Below are 18,488 nucleotides of genomic sequence, written 5' to 3'. Positions count from 1 at the left end.
ATACAGGAAGTGTCACACATACATGCATGTTTACACTGTAGTCATTTGTTCCTCAATTGACTGGACCAAGAAGATGAGAGAGAAACAGCATCTGTGCCACATGACTTGCCTTCCCTTTTGCCTCTGCCAGCATATACAAGGACATGCTCAGACAAATTCCGTGACAGTTAGGATGTGAACTGGCTGCCAAGATGGAGAGGAAGGAACAAATCTTGACCTTCCACAATCCTCAGGCCCCCAAAATGAAGGGAAACCGGAAATACCTAAGGGTGAGGTGGTACCTAACTATAGATCAGAGGGGAGAAAGAGGACTTATTTAAAGGTAGGACTCAAAGAGAATGACTTAAGGACAAGAAAAAGATCACTCTGAAAATTCTTTTGCTACAAGGGTTAGGGAAAGATTTTTTTTTTTCGGTTGTGGGGCCTGAACTCTGGGCTTGGGTGCTGTCCCTAAGCTCTTCAGCTCAAGACTAGCACTCTTCTGCTTGAGCCACAGCACCCACTTCTGGCTTTTTCTGTTTATGTGGTGCTGAGGAATCGAACCCAGGGCCTCATGCATGCAAGGTAAGCACTCTACCATTGAGCCACCTTCCCAGCTGGGGAAGATATTTTGTAGCTGGGCACTAGTTGCTCATGCCTGTAACCCAGCAATTCAGGAGGCTAAGAGCAGAGAATCAAGGTTCAAAGCCAACCCAGGTAGGAAAGGGCTTGTAATTTATCTCCAAATAACCACCAGATAACAGAAAGTGGAGTTGTGGCTCAATGTTGTGGCTTACCCTGTGAGAGCCTTGAGCAAAAAGAGCTCAGGGCAGTACCCAGGCCCTGAGTTCAAGCCCCAGGACTGACAAATAAAACAACAACAAACCCATAAAGATATTTTCTAATCAAACCTATATAGAGTAGCCAGGTGCTGGTGGCTCCTGCCAGTAATCCTGGGTACTTAGGTTGTTGAGATCTGAGGATTACACAGTTCAATGCCAGTTCAAGAAGGAAAGTCCATGAGACTCTTGTCTCCAATTCATCACCACAAAAGCCAAAAATGAAGCTGTGACTCAAGTGGCAGAGTGCTAGCCTTGAGCAAAAAAAAAAAAAAAAAAAAAAAAAACCCTCAAGGACCCCTGAGTTCAAGCCCCAGGACTGACACAAACAAACAAAACCATAGAGATCTAAGACAGAAAAGAATGAGAAGGCCTTGGGAACCAGGGATTATCTTTTTTGGATAGACAATACTTCCCTCATCCTTGTAGCCTACCCTCCCCACCAATGAAGAACCGAATGCCTCCATGCCACACGAGAAGCAACGGTACCATATGGATCGGACATCCACCTACATCCGAATGTTCTGTGGAAGTCTCTGTGGCTTGAGCCTCTTGATGGTGCTCTGTACCTGCCCACTGAGCTGGGTGGAGTTCCTGGTGACCAAAACCGGTCTGCAGTTCTATGCAGGACTTTGGACCATATGTAAACATGAGATGTGCTGGAGCCACACCCCCAAGCCACCCTGTGAGTGCCATGAAGGTAGATGCCACAGGCATCCTTTCCTTCCCCCCTGCCCTGCCCCTGTTCCAGAGCTTTCTGCCACACTGGCTTTTTATCTTTCTTCCTCCAAGATCTCTAAACTGTCATCTGGCCAAACTTAGCATGGATCTTGGCTGAAGTTATGAATGTGGCCACCTTTTTTGTACTGCTGGCCCCAGGATTTCTTGTGTCAAGTCATCAATTGGCACTCTTTAAAAAATGTGTTCACTGGGCACCGGTCGCTCACATCTGTAATCCTAGCTACTCAGAAGGCTGAGATCTGAGGATCTAGGTTCAAAGCCAGCCTGGGCAGGAAAGTCTGTGAGAGTCTTATCTTCAATAAACCACTCAGAAAACCGGAAGTGGTGCTATGGCTCAAGTGGTAGAGCACTAGTCTTGAGCTGAAGAGCCAAGGAACAGCACCCAGGCCCAGAGTTCAAGCCCCACGACCGACAAAAAAAAAAAAAAGAAAACTGGAAGTGGCACTGTGGCTCAAGTGGTAGAACATTAGCCTTGAACAAAAGAAGCTCAGGGACAGCATCCAGGCCCTGAGTTCAAGCTCCAGGACTAGAAAAGTAGGAAAAAAAAAAGACCCTCTGTGGCTTCCTTAAGCAATATGTCCTTTGGTCTAACCAGGCCCTTCCTTTCTTCTTATTCCCATAGATTATCTCCAGAGCTCCAGGGTCTTCTGCCTCATCTCTGTCTTTGCCATACTTTTTGCTCTTGGCTGGCTCTTTAGCTCTTGTCTCCATGGAAGAGAAAGCATGATCACCAACTTGGATATGAAGGAATCTCTGCTCAGCTTCTTATCAGGTACTAACCTAGACTGGCAAGGTAATGCAATGTCTCTGGGGCTTCTCAACCTCTTTTCTTTTTTTTTTTTTTTTTGGTCGGTCATGGGGCTTGAACTCTAGGCTTGGGCATTTCCCTGAGCTCTTCAGCTCAAGGCAAGCGCTCTACCACTTAAGCCACAGCACCACTTCCAGTTTTCTTTTTTTTTTTTTGTCGGTCGTGGGGCTTGAACTCTGGGCCTGGGCGCTGTCCCTCAGCTCTTCAGCTCAAGGCAAGCGCTCTACCACTTGAGCTACAGCGCCACTTCCGGTTTTCTGGTGGTTTATTGGAGATAGGAGTCTCACGGTCTTTCCTGCCCGGGCTGGCTTTGAACCGAGATCCTCAGATCTCAGCCTCCTGAGTAGCTAGGATTACAGGTGTGAGCTACCGGTGCCCAGCTCTCAACCTTTTTTTTTTATACTTTTTTTTTTCTTGACAATCCTAGGGCTTGAACTCAGGGTCTGGGCACTGTCCCTGAGCTTCTTTTGCTCAAGACTAGAACTCTACCACTTTGAGCCACAGTTCCACTTCCAGTTTTCTAGTAGTTAATTGGAAATAAGATTGTCAGTCTCCTACCTGGGTTGACTTCGAACCTGGGTCCTCAAATCTCAGCCTCCTGAGTAGCTAGGAATACTGGCATGAGCCACTAGTGCCCAGCTTTTATCATTTCATTCTTGCTAGGTATATGATCCTACAGGCAGAGGACTGGGGTTGACAATCAAGGTACACTGAAGATGCTGATAGATTGTAAAATCTTTCCTTCTGGTCCCAGCCATCTGCTTGTTCCTCTGCCTCTACCTGTTTCTGGCACAGGTTCACTGGCATCGAACGGATGTCATGGAGTCCAATTTCCTATGGCCCTATTATCTTAATTGGTGGAGTACCATCCTATACGTGTGTGCAGGTGAGTCAGACCCCCTGCCCTGTGCTGCAAACTTGAAAAGGAAACACATTTCTGGAAAGGGAGGTGAAGGTTTCATCTTCTAAGCATTTATTTGTACATGGAGAGGCAGTGTGGTATGGATATAGAAGTCTGAAAACCTAGAATTAGTAAGCTGTTTTCTCACCAAGTGGGCTATGATAAGTTGTATAATTTGTTCAAGACCACAAGAAAACATTCGAACTATTATTTAAACCCAAGAGATTCAAGCTCTAGCCTGACCAAACTGAAATACTACTGTAAATGCAAATAGGAGCATTGGAGTTTAAGGAGAAACAAAAGGCCTTTGGAACTGAGTATTAAAGAATGAGTAAAAACTTTCGTGTGTGTATGTGTGTGTGTGGTTGGTTGGTTGTGGGGCTTGAAATCAGGGCCTGGGTGCTGTCCCTGAGCTTTTTTTTCTAGTCCTAGGGCTTGAACTCAAGAGCCTGTAAACAGTCCCTGAGCTTCTTTTTCTTTTCTTTCCTTCCTTCCTTCCTTCCTTCCTTCCTTCCTTCCTTCCTTCCTTCCTTCCTTCCTTCTTTCCTTCCTTCCTTCCTCCCTCCCTCCCTCCCTTCCTTCTTCCCTTCCTTCCTTTCTTCCTTCTTTTTTTTTGGTCCATTATGGGGCTTGAACTCTGGGCCTAGGTGCTGTCCCTGAGCTCTTCAGATCAAGGCTAATGCTCTACCACTTGAGGCACAGTGCCACTTCTGGTTTTTTGGTGGTTAACTGGAGATAAGAGAATCACGGACTTTCCTGCCCAGGCTGGCTTTGATCCTCAGATCTCAGCCTCCAGTAGCTAGGATTACAGGCATAAGCCATTGGCACCAGGCAGTAAGACCTTTTTTTTTTTTTTGGTTGGTCCTGGGGCCTGAACTCTGGGCCTGGGCGCTGTCCCTCAGTTCTTTAGCTCAAGGCTAACACTCTACCACTTTGAGCTACAGTACCACTTCCGACTTTTTCTGCTTATGTGGTGCTGAATCCAGGGGCTCATGCATGAAAGGCAAGCTCTCTACCACTGAGCCACCTTACCAGCCCAGTAAGAACTTTTAAAAGTCAAAACATCATCTACTATTCAACTTCATCTCAATTTTTTGTCCATCTCTAGGGATCATCTCTTTTCTCAACTATGTAATTTCCCAATATCTCCCTTCTGAGGAAAATTTCACTGTGATTCCAACAGAGAAGTCAAGGCTGGGTTTTGGCCCTGTGACCACAGTATCGTTGGCTGAAGATAAAGCACAGGCATCTGAAGTGGGACCTCCAGATGAAGTATAGGAAGAAATATCAACTAAATCTGGGATGGTAATAGGAAAGCCCATTTAAAATGGGAGAGAGGTTAAGTTGAACATTTGTGGAAATTCTAGGAAACCTTCCTATCCTCGTGTCCATAATACTGGAAAGGGCAGCATTAAAACTAATGAAATGTCTTTTGTGTACACTGGATCCAAAACAGGTATGGTACTCATAAAGACAGTAATGAAAGTCTGGGCACTGGTGGCTCATGCTTATAATCCTAGCTACCCAGGAAGCTGAGATCTGAGGATCATAGTTCAAAGCCAGCATGTGAAGAAAAGTCTGAGACTCATCTCCAATTAACAACCAAAAAAATCTGGAAATGGATTTCTGGCTCAAGCAGTAGAGCAAAATTCTCAGGGAGACAGCATCTAGGCAGTGAGTTCAAATCCGAGGACTGGCACACATACACAAAAGTAAGAAAAAGTAATGACAGCTTAAGAACAAACTTCTAAAAGAAAAAAATCCAAGATATAGGGTCATGAGTGGAAAAAACTAGAAATAGAAGCAGAGATCTCTTTGGGTATCTGAGTAAAAATTGGTTCTGACGGAAGTGGCGCTGTAGCTCAAGTGGTAGAGCGCTTGCCTTGAGCTGAAGAGCTGAGGGACAGCGCCCAGGCCCAGAGGTCAAGCCCCACCACCGACAAAAAAAAAAAAAAAAGAAAGAAAGAAAGAAAGAAAAAAATTGGCTCTGTTTGGAATTTTTTTATGTCCCTGCACCAGTAGTGGAGCTTGAACTCAGGACTCTAGTCCTGTTCCTGAGACTTTTTACTCAAGGCTAGAGCTCTACCACTTGAGCCAAAGCTCTACTTCTGGCTTTTTGGTGGTTAACTGGAGATGAGTGTCTCATGAGCTTTTTTTTGCTGGGGCTGGCTTTGAACTCTATGATCCTCTGATCTCAGCTTCCTGAGTAGTTAGGATTACAATTGTGAACCACAAGTAGTAGTGCTGTGACTCACATGGTAGAATGAGTTCTATGCCTTTTAAGTAGCTGGGATTATAGACATGTTCCACAATGCTTGATGTTCATTACTAATCTTTTTTTATTGTGAAAATACCGTACAGAGGGGTTACAATTACATGAGCAAGGTAATGAGTCCATTTCTTATCAAGCATTGGTTGCCTCCTCCTTTGTTTCCCCTTATCATTTCTTCCCATCTTCCCTCCCCACCCCAAAGCTAATCTTTTATGCCTCAGGTGATAGGAGTTATTTCTATATAGAAATAGGGCCATACAACCCTACCTTATTTTAGTAGTAACTTAATCTCATCAGAGTAATTAAATTTAGTTGTCTACTTCCAAGACTGGCACATTGTTCCTTTTATCTTTTAGCTATCTCATAGGAAAGTAGGTGATACCCATTTTTTTCCGCCATTTGCAAGGCCTGTAAAGGGAGACAGAAATCAAAGGCAAAAGTCTGGCAAAAGGGCTCAAACTCACTAAGACAGTGAGTGTGCCATCTACTCAGAGAATCTCTTTTTTTTTGGGGGGGGGGGTCCGGTCGTGGGGCCTGAACTCGGCCTAGGCGCTGTCCCTCAGCTCTTCAGCTCAAGGCTAGTGTTTTACCACTTGAGCCACAGCGCCACTTCCGGCTTTTTCTTTTTGCTTATGTGGTGCTGAGGAATCGAACCCAGGGCTTCAGGCATGCAAGGCAAGCACTCTACCACTGAGCCACCTTCCCAGCCCTTGCCTTGCCTTGATTTTAATATATGATATAGGGTAGGGGCCTAAACTTGTAGAGAGAATGAATGGGGAAACAAGTTTTGATATTATTACATATCTTGTAAAGTATCATAGTAATTGTGCCATAGAATTACTATAGTATTTATACTATAGTATATAGTAAATTTATACTATAAATTTATAGTATAAATTTATACTATTGAGCACCAGAGAAGTGGTCACTGTCTGCATATAACTTATCAAAAGAGATATTACATGGGTAAAATGTAATGGATGCTATGGCAACGTGCCAAATGGTGTGCAGTAAGGGAGTGTATCGCACATCAAACCTATCCAATTATTCTGGTATCCAGGGAATAGTTGGTGTAAAAGATACTGTGTTGGAGTGAAGGAGAATTCAATTAAGCAATAACAACAAACATGTAATCATGGCAGTATTGGTGGGTCAAATCTAGGTGTGCCTTAGCTCTCCAGAGCTAAGCTTGCTGCTATCCAGATCTGTCACAAGAGTGCACCCAAGGCTGGCATGTCACCTGAATGCCTGAATGTGGGAAGGCTAACTCCAAACTCCTTCACCTGGTTTCTGGCAGGATGTTGCTCCTCACAGGCTGTTAACCCCATCTTCAGCTGTTCTCTAGTGGTAGAATGCTAGCTAGCCTTGAGCAGAAAAGCTCAGTGATGGTGTCCAGGCCCTGAGTTCAAGCCCCAGAACCTTGGATCTGAGCAAGGAGTTTTTCAGTTTGTTTACTGGCTCCACAGTTCTTTCAAAGCCCTGGCATTTAGAGCAGGAGTATTAATTTTGTTCTTGGATAAGTCTTTTTACTTTGATAAACTGATTATAAGGAATGTCTTTATGGAGAGAAAAATTAATATTCATATTCTTAGTTCTATAGTCAAGAATAAAATGAATGTGTGAGCTAGGCACCAGTGGCTCATACATGTAATCTTAGCTACTCAAGAGGCTGAGATCTGAGGATCTTGGTGGCTTGAAGCCAGCCCAGACAGGAAAGTTCTTTTTTTTTTTTTTTTGGTCGGTCGTGGGGCTTGAACTCTGGGCCTGGGCGATGTCCCTCAGCTCTTCAGCTCAAGGCAAGCGCTCTACCACTTGAGCTACAGCGCCACTTCCGGTTTTCTGGTGGTTTATTGGAGATAGGAGTCTCACGGTCTCTCCTGCCCGGGCTGGCTTTGAACCGCGATCCTCAGATCTCAGCCTCCTGAGTAGCTAGGATTACAGGCGTGAGCCACCAGCGCCCGGCGACAGGAAAGTTCTTAAGACTCTTTTTTTTTCTTTTTTGGTCAGTCATGGGGCTTGAACTCTGGACTTGGGCGCTGTCCTTGTGCTCTTCAGCTCAAGGTGAGTGCTCTACCTCTTGAGCCACAGCACCACTTCCAGTTTTCTAGTGGTTTGTTGGAGATAAGAGTCTCATGGACTTTCCTACCCGGTCTGGCTTTGAACCGTGATCCTCAGATCTCAGCCTCCTGAGTAGCTAGGATTACAGTCATGAGCCACCAGAGCTTGGCCCTTGAGACTCTTATCTCTAATTAACCACCAACAGCTGGAAGTAGAACTGTGTCTCAAGTGGTAGAACACCAGCCTTGAGCAAAAGAGCTCAAGGATATGCTCAGGCTCTCAGTTTAAGCCCCTGAACAGCATAAACAGACAGACACACAGACACACACAAAATAGACTCACCTGCCATCTCTGTACATGTGTGTGTGTGTGTGTGTGTGTGTGTGTAAAATAAAGTATGGTGGCCAGGTGTTGGTGGCTCACGCCTGTCATCCTAGCTATTCAGGAGGCTGAGATCTGAGGATCATGGTTGAAAGGCCGGCCCAGGCAGGAAAGGCCAGGAGACTTTTGTCTCCAACGAACCACCAGAAAACTGGGAGTGGTGCTATGGCTCAAAGTGGTAGAGCCCTAGCTTTGAGCCCAAAAACAGGGACAGCGCTCAGGCCTGAGTTCAAGCTCCAGGACCACCACTAACATAACAAAAAGAAGGCACTGTGCATGTTTCTGAATCCAATAATAATAATTTGAGTCCTTTGTATTAATTCAGCTAATCATTACAACCCAATGAAGACAATCATTGGGTTATAGTCTTTTTTTGGTGCTTGGTTGGTTGTGGGATTTGAACTCAGGGCCTGGGTGCTGTCCCTGAGCTTTGTCTGCTCAAGACTGGCACTCTATCATTTTGAGCCATAGCTCCTCTTCTGTTTTTTGTTTTTTTGGGGGGGAGGGGCTTCAAACTGGGATTCTCAGATCTCCACCTCCTGAGTAGCTAAGATGACAAGTATGAAGCACAGACATCTGGCTCTGTTTTTTGTTTTTTTTTGTCTTTTATTTTTTACTTCCGGGGATGGGACTTAGGGTGTTGTACTTACGAGGCAAGTGCTTTCTACTGAGCTGCATCCCATCCAGAGAATATTTACTTTTATACACCATCCTTCTGTCTGACCCAGTCCACATGCCACTACCACATATATTCACTTAGGAAAACAACAAAGGCTCACAGTTCACACATGCAACTAGCTATGGTTTATAAAAAAAAATGTATCCACAGAGCCAACAACAAAAAAAGTATCCACATGTACTTTATGTAAACAACTATATCAACCAAGGACTATGACATAATCCTTGGGGAATATTCCATTTTAATAACATTTAGATCTGTGTAGTGATTTTAGTATTCCACTGCTCTCTCAAAATCTGATTTAAACAAAGGCATTCTGTTCAGTGTTTCAGCATTTGAGTGTGTCAAATACACAGTCCCCATGTTAGATTATCTTTTCATAAAAGCAAAATGTCAACCAGTTTTTATGTAGTTCTGAATAAGAGACCAGGTATTCACAGCCTCCCATCATTACTTTCTGATTACCACTAGGAGGCTATAGGTGGAAACGTGGAAGTGAAAAACCTGTTTTCTGCCACATTGCAAAATAACTGTAAGGAGTGGTTACTTTCTGGAGCTGGAAGAACGACTAAGCTTCTTGTTGTTGTTGATGGTGGTGGTGTCCTCATGCTGGGAATCAAACCCAGGCTACCACTGCGCTACATCCTCAGCCCTCAGACACCTTTTAAATTATGGTATGGTATCCAGCAAAACATACCAAACGAGCCAAAAAACCAAGAGAGAAAGCAAAAGAAGAAAAAGACAAAAGAAAAGTTTTTTCATTCCTGAAAGCTTTGGGGGTGGTGTGGACAGTTCAGTGCTTCCGGTTCTGAGTTTCTTAGGTGACTTCAGGGTTCAGGTGAGGTCCTGTTGCTCTCCTTCACTGCTTTATAACCAATCTGCCTGTATTCTTTCTATACAATCTACTTGGACCACAACATCAATCCTACCTTGCTATGAAGTATTAAAAACTGAAGCATTGTTGGGTCTGTGGGAGGTGAGATGGTCACTTTCCTTTGAGAAGCCCTAGATAGGAAATGGTATAGAGGACGTGGACATTCAGAACCTCCTTCTCCTTCTCTTCCTTCAAGTTTTCATGGAGACCTAGAAAAATTAACAGGTAGGAATACCAAGATTTGATTTAACATGGGCAAGACCCAACATTCTTTGGGCAATAAATGTCTATTGGTTTACAGCTTTATGCTTCTAAATGTTCTCAGCATTGTCAAAAGCTTGGAAGATACACAGATGGCTCAAGTTGAAGGCAGTAGTCTTAAAGTACATTGATTAGGTAAGGCCAGTGGAAAAGGCAGGAAGATCAGGATGAAGAAACAGCAGATAAAAAAAAAAAGTCTGGCCAGGCGCTGGTGGCTCACACCTGTAATCCTAGCTACTCAAGAGGCTGAGATCTGAGGATCATGGTTCAAAGCCAGCCTGGGCAAGAAAGGCTGTGAGACTTATCTCCAATAAACCACTCAGAAAACTGGACGTGGCACTGTGGCTCAAGTGGTAGAGTGCTAGCCTTGAGCTGAAGAGCTGAGCAACAGTGCCCAGGCCCAGAGTTCAAGCCCCACGACTGACAAAAAAAAAAAAAAAGTCTGGTGGTGTGAGGTGCTGGTGGCTCAAGCTTCTAGTCCTCGCTCCTCAGGAGGCTGAGATCTGATGATCAAGGGTCAAAGCCAGCCTGGACAGTAAAGTCAGTGATACTCTTATCTTCAATGAAACATCAAAAAGCCAGAAATGGAGCTATGGCTCAAGTGGCTGAGTGCTAGCATTGGGCACAAAAGCTGAGTTTAAGTGCGCGCGTGCGCGCACGCACACGCACACGTGCACACACACACACACACACACACACATACTCTCTCTCTCTCTCTCTCTCTCTCTCTCTCTCTGTCAGCATGAAAAACTAACATGCTGTTTTTTTTTTGGCCATGGGGCTTGAACTCTGGGCCTGGTTGCTGTCCCTCAGCTCTTCAGCTCAAGGCTAGTACTCTTAACACTTAAGCCACAGGGCCACTTCTGGTTTTTTGGTGGTTTAGTGGAGATAAGAGTCTCATAGACTTTCCTGCCCCAGCTGGCTTTGAACCATGATCCTCAGATCTCAGCCTCCAGAGTAGCTAGGATTGCAGGCGTGAGCCACTGGTGCCCAGCTGCTGAGTTTTCTTAGAACAGCCTCATCTGGTGACTTCTGTCATCTTTGAACCAACATTTACCATGCTCCATTCTTCTCAACTTGTGACATCTCTTCAACTCTAGTAACATATATCTTTTTTGTCTTTCCCTAAAATAAATTTTCTTGAGATGACAAGATCCTTTTTTGTTTTTTTAACCTTTTCAAGAATATATAGAAGCCGGGCGCTGGTGGCTCACGCCTGTAATCCTAGCTACTCAGGAGGCTGAGATCTGAGGATCGCGGTTCAAAGCCAGCCCGGGCAGTAGAGACTGTGAGACTCCTATCTCCAATAAACCACCAGAAAACCGGAAGTGGCGCTGTAGCTCAAGTGGTAGAGCGCTCGCCTTGAGCTGAAGAGCTGAGGGACAGCGCCCAGGCCCAGAGTTCAAGCCCCACGGCCGACCAAAAAAAAAAGAATATATAGAAAGGTGCTTAGTTGTGAGTAAACAGATAGCTACTGATTGATCAAAAAATGTGGTAGCCAAGAGCTGGTGTCTCATACCCATAAGCCTAGCTAGCTACTCAGGAAGCTGAGATCTGAGGATCACCGTTCAAAGGCAAACCCAGGCAGGTATGAGTCACCAGCACCTGGCTTTTCTTTTGGGTTTTGGAGGACAATTACATGTGTTTTGGGAGCATGTCTCCTAAGGTCACCAAACCATCCCATTGCCTGGGACTTCTCAGTTCCATCACTGAAAATTTATGCCCCAGAAAATCCTGGTCCTGACTCAACCGATGTGATCAGTCCCTGTAATAGCTGTCTTCCATCCTTCCATTGCCATGGACTTTAATTCTATCAGTGAGCTGAGAAATTTTCATTATTCTTTCGGTTTTTCTTATTTGAAAAGCTCCTGCCTATTCTTCATGTTGGGGTTCATAACCACACACACACAGACACACACACAGATTTAGGCCAGGCTGGTGTCAGACTGGTGATACTCCTGCTTTTATTTTTCAAGTGGTGGGGTTATACATGTGTACCACCATGCTCACCTTTTTTTTTTTTTTTAAAGTCAGTCGTGGGGCCTGAACTTTGGGCCTGGGCACTATCTCTGAGCAATTCCGCTCAAAGCTAATGCTCTACCACTTGAGCCACAGTATCACTTCCGGCTTTTTTCTGCTTATGTGGTGTTAAGGAAGGGAACTCAGGGTCTCATGTATGCAAGGCAAGCACTCGACCACTGAGCCACCTTCCCAGCCCATGCCCACCTTTTTATTGGTAGATCTAGATCTAGTTCTGTTGCCCAGGCTATCCTTACAGTCTTGGGCTCTAGTGATCTTCCTGTTTAAGACCCTTGAGTATCTGGAAAGTACAGGAGTATGCCACCATGCAAGCTAGTTTTTATTTGTTTTTTATTTTTTTAGCATTACTGGGATATGGGGACAATGGAAGTGCTGAATTACCAATAACTATTCTTGCTCTATCAAACACTTTGTTCTGTTGTTTACAGACTGCTGTTATTTCAACCCCATAATTACCACCAGATTAAAAAAAATAACACAGGCAATGCCTTTACAAGTAACTCATTTAAAAGAACAATGTATGTAGGACATCACTTGGGCAATTTGGGGTCAGGGAGAAGTTGTTCTACAGGTTTTCCTTAAATAGTACCAGAAGCTAATCTAAATCTAAGATGGTTCTAAAATATGAATGGAATGATGGTTGTTGAGAATCAGGTCATGGTTTATCCATGAGCAGAGACTAAGAAGCACTTAGATACTGCCCATGACGTTGATCTGGATCCATGAGATCATGGAGAAGAGTCCTGAGAAAGAACCTGAACAATTACTTTTCCTTCAAAATGGGGAGGATATAAGACTCTGTATAAGGAAGCATCAATACATATACAGAAAAGGTTAAATACACAAATGGCTTTTCCATATAAGGTGATTGATGGCAGGAGTTTTTGTGGTGGTTCTGGAATTTGAACTCAGGGCCTCCTGCTTGCTAGGCAGGCTTTTACCTCTTGATACATACCCTCAGTCCTAGTTTATTTTTGTTGTTGTCTCTGGGGCTTGAACTTGAGGCCTGGGCCCTGTCTCTAAACTTTTTTTACTCAAAGCCAGCATTCTACCACTTGAGCCACACCTCCACTTCCAGCTTTTTAGCGGTTTAACTGGAGTTTCTAGGACTTCCCTGCACATGCTGGCTTTGAAGCATACTCTCAGCCTCCTGAGCAACTAAGATTACACGGTTGGGACCAGCTAACAAACTTTTTTTTGGTCAGTCCTGTGGTTTGAACTCAGGACTTGGGCACTGTCCCTGAGCTTCTTTTGCTCAAGGCTAGCACTCTACCACTTAAGCCACAGCACCACTTCTTTTTCTGTTTATGTGGTACTGAGGAATCCAACCCAGGGTATCATGCATGCTAGGCAGGTACTCTATCACTAAGCCACACTCCCAGCCCAGTGGTCTGTCTTGATCCATCTTTTCTGATTTTATCCCTTAATGCTCTCTTCTTTTCTCAGCTTTAGTCACATTGGTGGTGATGTTTTTAAATGTCTCTGTGTCTTAAAGAAGTCTGCTTTGAAAAGCTTGGAACAGGTAGGTTTGGGGTAGTACTGGCCAAAGGGTGAAAGAGCAACTAAGTGTGGGAGAACAAGTCAGAAAACCTTAGCAAGATTGCTGGGTAGTACTGAGGGCTCAGTTGTGGTTGAAATGTTGTCATAGAAGAGCAGTGGCCAGCTGCTTCAGTACCAAAGGGAAGGATATAAAAGGGAGGAGTTTTTTCAAGGTATGGGTACTAGTGAAAGGAAAAATGAGTAAAAAGGAATTTAGAATCCTAACAAAATTTATTCGACCCCCCCTGCCCCCCCACAAGCCATAGCATAATGGAGACAGGATAGAGAAAAGGATGCTTGTGTATATGGCTTCTTCCAGAGCGACAAACATTTAAAATGGCTAAATTGAAACACTTAACAAAGCAGGACCAAGACCACACAGTTTGAATGTTGAAAGCTTTGATTTGGGTCTGGCATGATGGTACATGCTTGTCTTGTAGTCTGTGTTTGGGAAGCTGAAGCAGGAGCATTATGAGTTTGAAGGCAGACTGGGCTAGGCTACATATAGGGAGACCTTGTCTCAGAATCAAAATACAAAACAAAATGGGCAAATTGGTACAGGAATATTTACATTAAGTCTTCAGATTTTTTTTTCAATTCAGGACTAGAGCAGACTAGTGAATATTAGGCAAGTGCTCTACTGCTGAGCTACTTCCTCAGCCTCTAAGGATCTGGGATTTTAAAAAGATTTTCAGTTTGGCCAATCCTTGAAACTATCTCAAGAGGGAGCTTTGGCCTCTCAGATCTTGTGTCTGGCTACTCTTTTCTTTGTTGTTGGTGGTTGTGGGGCTTGAACTCTGGGCCTTGGTGCTATATCTCAGCTCTTCAGCTCAAGGCAAGTGCTCTACCTCTTGAGCCACAGCTCCATTTCCAGTTTTCTGGTGGTTAATTGGAGATAAGTGTCTCTCAGACTTTCCTGCTCAGGCTGGCTTTGAACTATGATCCTCAGATCTCAGCCTCCTGAGTAGCTAGGATTACAGGTGTGAGCCATTGGTGCCTGGCTGTCCCCAACACCCCCCCCCCCCGCCTTTTTTTTTTTTTGTTGTTGTTGGTCCTGGGGCTTGAACTCTGGGCCTGGGCATTATCCCTCAGCTCTTCAGCTCAAGGCGAGCACTCTACCACTTGTGGCTCCTCTCTTTGTAGTAATTAATAATAATAATAAAAGTGTAGGGCCTTTAAAAAAACTTTAAATTTTAAGTTACTGCAATTCTTGTTTTTTCTTTCTTTTTTTTTTTTTTTTTGCTGGGCCTGGGTTTTTTTTTATTCTTCTCTTAAGAGTAGTGGTCTACTACTTGAGCCACAGTTCTATTCCCAGACTTTTTTTTTTTTTTTTGCCTGTTCTGGGGCTTGAACATCAGGGCTTGAGTGCTGTCCCTGAGCCTCTTTGTGCTCAAGTTGCTCTAGTACTTTTTTTTTTCAGAGTAGTTAATTGGAGTCTCAGGGTCTTGGCTTTGAACCACAATCCTCAGATCTCAGCATCCTGAGTAGCTAGGATGACAGGTGTTAAGTCACCAGTACCCGGTTAAGGTCAGACACTTTTTTTTTTTTTTTGGTTGGTCACAGGGCCTGAATTCAAGGCCAGTGCTCTAGCACTTGAGCCACAGCATCACTTCCAGCTTTCTCTGCTTATGTGGTGCTGAGGAATCAAATCCAGGGCCTCATGCATGCAAGGCAAGCACTCTACCACTGAGCCACCTTCCCAGCTGCAGGTCATACATTTTTTTGTTGTTGTTGTTGGTCGTGGGGCCTGAACTCTGGGCCTGAGCGCTGTCCCTCAGCATTTCAGCTCAAGGCTAGCACTCTACCACTTGAGCCACAGCACCACTTCTGGCCTTTTCTGTGTATGTGGTGCTGAGGAATCGAACCCAGGGCCTCATGCGTGCAAGGGAAGCACTCTACCAACTAAGCTACCTTCCCAGCCCAGCTCATACACTTTTAACCACCTTACAATGTCTGCTTCTGCTGTTCTTTCAGGCTAGACCATATCTTCTACTTTCTGTGTTGAATATCTTAGCTATCTAGTAACAGCTTCCACACCGTATATTCCAGGTTAAAAAAAAAACAAAACTCTTCTGCTGCTTTTGATCCTTGTAGTTGTTTCTATTATTGCCTGTCTTGTGCTATAGTATAGTTAATGTATTTTATATACTATGTAGTATTGTGAATCATAAAATTTGTGTGTGTGTGCTGGTCCTGGGGATTGGATTCTGGGCCTTAGTGCTGACCCTGTTTTTTTTTTTTTCCCCTCAAGGTTAGTGCTCTACTACTTGAGCTGCAGCTCCAATTCTGGCATTTTGGTGGTTAACTGGAGATAACTGTCTCGCTTGGTCTAGCTTCCAACTGTGATCCTCTGATCTCAGCCTCTCTGAGTAGCTAGGATTACCCTGGTGAGCTGCTGGGGCCCAGCTCATAAAGCATGTTTGGGATCAGTGTTTTAGGGGTGTGGGGATTGGGCAAGTTGTTTGGGTTTTGGCCAACTCTAACTTTTTTTTTTTCCTATGCTGATGATGGAAGAACCCAGGGCTGGACAAGCCTTGTGCCATCGCGCTTCATACCCTCCCAGAACATTTCTCTTTTTGAGCCTCAGGTTCATCAGTGAAAATAAAACAATGTAGTGGGGGGTGCTGGTAGCTCACTCCTGTAAATCCCAGCTACTCAGGAGGCTGAGATCTGAGAAGAGAAGGCAGTTCAAAGCTAGCCTGGAGCAGGAAAAGTCAGTAAGATTCTTATCTCCAATTAACCAGAAAAGAAGGTGTAGGTAGAGCTGTGGCTCAAGAGGTTGAGCACCTGCTGTGAGAAAGCTAAAGGATGGTGCCTAGGCCCCGGGACCAATACACACACACACACACACACACGCAGTATAGACAGAGACAAACGAAAATCCAGGTAAGGCCCCCAACCACGCTCAACTAAGCGAAGCTCCGACTGTTGACATTGTTTAGGGCTGAGTTCAGGAACCGCCTCGGTGCCATGACGTCACTATATACCTGAACCCCTCGGCGCGTTCGAAACCAGTGGGCAGCTCGCACGCGCTTCACCTGTCACACGGCCGACGGGTTCCGCGGACAACCGCCGCCTCCCCAGTCAGCAGTAGCACGGGCAACAGGAATTTCAGCTCCGCGTCCGGCGGCTTCCGGGAACGACGGCGGGGCGGGCGGGAAGCGCCGGCACCGCCCGAGAGGCGGGCCGCCCTCCCCTTGGGAGGCCGAGCGAGGGCTGGGTCCCTGACGGCCCGCGGCAGGAATCAACTCCGGGGCGGCCCCGGGGCGCCTCTATCCGCGCCCCGCCGGCCGCGGCCTCTCCACGTTAAAGGTCTCCGGACCTCCACCTGCTCCCAGAGCCACCACGGACCCGAGTGCGAAGGAAAGCGATTCCCGCGCGCCGCCTTCGCCGTCGCCGTGCTCCGAGGGACCCCGCCGGCCGAGCCGTGGGGTCTCCCCACACTCCACGCAGGGGCGGCGGGGCGGGGCGCGATGACGCACAGAGGAGTGACGTGACGACGTAGCGCGACGCGGTGACGCACGCCCCTTTGTTGGCTCAGTAGCGGTAGCAGCGGCCGTGGAGGTGGCGCCGGGGACTGTTTTCGCTCGGAGGTCGGAGCGGAGCGGCGTCTGACTGAGGCGGGCAGCGAAGCGGCCCCCTCGCTCCCTCCCTCCTTCCCTCCCTCCACCGCGCCCTCCCCGCCGCCGCCGCCAGCCGCCAGCCGCCAGCCGCCAACCGTCAACCGCCGCGCCCGGGGAGGAGCCGCGGCCCGCGGGGGGCCCGGAGCCAGGCCTGCGTCCGGCCCTCAGTCGGAGCCCGAGCCGGATTCGCAGCCGGAGCCGGAGCCGGCGCTCGCGCCGCGGCCTCGGCGTCCCCGCCCTCTCCCCGCCCCGGCCGCCCGCCTCGCCCGCCCGGGTCGCCTGCCCGCCCGCCCGCGCGTCGCGCCATGGACTCGGACGAGGGCTACAACTACGAGTTCGACGAGGACGAGGAGTGCAGCGAGGAGGACAGCGGCGCCGAGGAGGAGGAGGACGAGGACGAGGACGAGCCGGACGATGATAACCTGGACCTGGGCGAGGTGGAGCTGGTGGAGCCCGGGCTGGGCGTCGGCGGCGAGCGGGACGGACTGCTGTGCGGGGAGACGGGCGGCGGCGGCGGCAGCGCTCTGGGGCCCGGCGGCGGCGGCGGTGGCGGGGGCGGCGGCGGAGGCAGCGGCCCGGGGCACGAGCAGGAGGAGGATTACCGCTACGAAGTGCTCACGGCCGAGCAGATTCTCCAACACATGGTGGAGTGTATCCGGGAGGTCAACGAGGTCATCCAGGTGAGTGGGGGGGGGCGGAGCGGGATGGTGGGGGGGGGACCCGGAGCGTCCCTGCGGGACGGGGCCCGGCGGCCTGGTGCGCAGTCCCGGTCCCCGGCACCCCGGGCTCTGGCGTCTCTGCTGCCTCTGGGCCGAGGACAGAGCCCGGTGGAAAGCAGACGTTCGCTGGCTGGTCGGGATCGGGAGGGGCGGTGCTTCCCCGCTCCTGCTGGCTATGGCGGAGGCCTGGAGCCGCCTGGGCTTGCTGTGGCTGGCGATCCCAGACCGTGGAACAACTCCCCCCTCCCCCGCCCCGGGCCAGGTTGTCCTTTCGTCCCGGGCGGAGGAAAAGGGTCGGTGGAAGTGGAGTATGGAAGAATCGGCCCGGTCTCGGTCCGTCTATCTCGAGCAGTTTTGGAAAGGGATTAGCTAGGCCTAAGAGCAGCTTGGTGTACGATTGCCCCAAGTGGGCACCAGTTAATAAAGAAATGGATCTCCTTGGCAGTCTTAAGTGCCTACTTAAAGGTGGGGGAAGGGAAGTGTTTCTCGGAAGAGGTACGGTTGGGCCTTCTTTTCCACCTTCGCCCCCCATGGTGAGTGGGGCTTTTGCTTACGTCTTTTTTTTTTAAATGTCTTTTCTGTTTGGGACCCAAATACTACTTGTTTGAAGCTGTTGGAAATAGTTACTACAGATTTCTCCACTGGTCCTTGTAGCTCCAACAACAAAACACAGTGTTGTCTAATTGGACAAGACTCTATTGTGAGTGAGAAAGCCGAGGCTTTCAGCTTTTGAGCTCCTTTCTCTGAAAATTTCTATTCTGTGCTCAGTCAGAC

General features: G+C 47.3%; 2 protein-coding genes across 3 annotated transcripts in view; both read left to right on the top strand.

Moving 5' to 3' along the window:
- Positions 1-171: 171 nt before the first annotated feature.
- Tmem202 (transmembrane protein 202) lies at positions 172-16,334 on the top strand. Of its 2 annotated transcripts, XR_011376528.1 has the most exons (6): positions 172-269; positions 1,248-1,503; positions 2,182-2,331; positions 3,122-3,253; positions 4,452-4,724; positions 16,315-16,334. XR_011376528.1 is itself a non-coding variant. In XM_070042942.1 (5 exons), the coding sequence occupies exons 1-5, from the start codon at positions 192-194 to the stop codon at positions 4,544-4,546; spliced, it is 786 nt and encodes a 261-aa protein (XP_069899043.1). In that variant the 5' UTR covers positions 172-191; the 3' UTR covers positions 4,547-4,724. The 2 variants fall into 2 exon arrangements, 1 of the variants encoding a protein (XP_069899043.1); XM_070042942.1 differs by lacking the exon at positions 16,315-16,334 and having other exon boundaries at positions 4,377-4,724.
- A 275-nt stretch (positions 16,335-16,609) lies between these two features.
- Arih1 (ariadne RBR E3 ubiquitin protein ligase 1) overlaps positions 16,610-18,488 on the top strand; it is a 77,983-nt gene continuing 76,104 nt past the window's right edge. The window contains exon 1 of the mRNA XM_070042941.1: positions 16,610-17,675. Coding sequence (XP_069899042.1) covers positions 17,301-17,675 — 375 coding nt within the window. The 5' untranslated portion in view covers positions 16,610-17,300. The remainder of the gene's footprint in view (positions 17,676-18,488) is intronic.

Source organism: Dipodomys merriami, unplaced genomic scaffold, assembly GCF_024711535.1.
Source record: "Dipodomys merriami isolate MVZ:Mamm:240054 unplaced genomic scaffold, mDipMer1.0.p SCAF_33, whole genome shotgun sequence".
Taxonomy (NCBI): Eukaryota; Metazoa; Chordata; class Mammalia; order Rodentia; family Heteromyidae; genus Dipodomys; species Dipodomys merriami.
This window is presented reverse-complemented; position numbering and strand designations above follow the sequence as displayed.

Excerpts from the sequence above, each read along its gene's own strand:
- Tmem202 (XM_070042942.1), top strand. The coding sequence starts at position 192 with ATGGAGAGGAAGGAACAAATCTTGACCTTCCACAATCCTCAGGCCCCC. Across the intron at positions 1,504-2,181 it reads CCACACCCCCAAGCCACCCT|ATTATCTCCAGAGCTCCAGG; the intron begins GTGAGTGCCATG and ends TTATTCCCATAG. Across the intron at positions 2,332-3,121 it reads TCTGCTCAGCTTCTTATCAG|CCATCTGCTTGTTCCTCTGC; the intron begins GTACTAACCTAG and ends TTCTGGTCCCAG.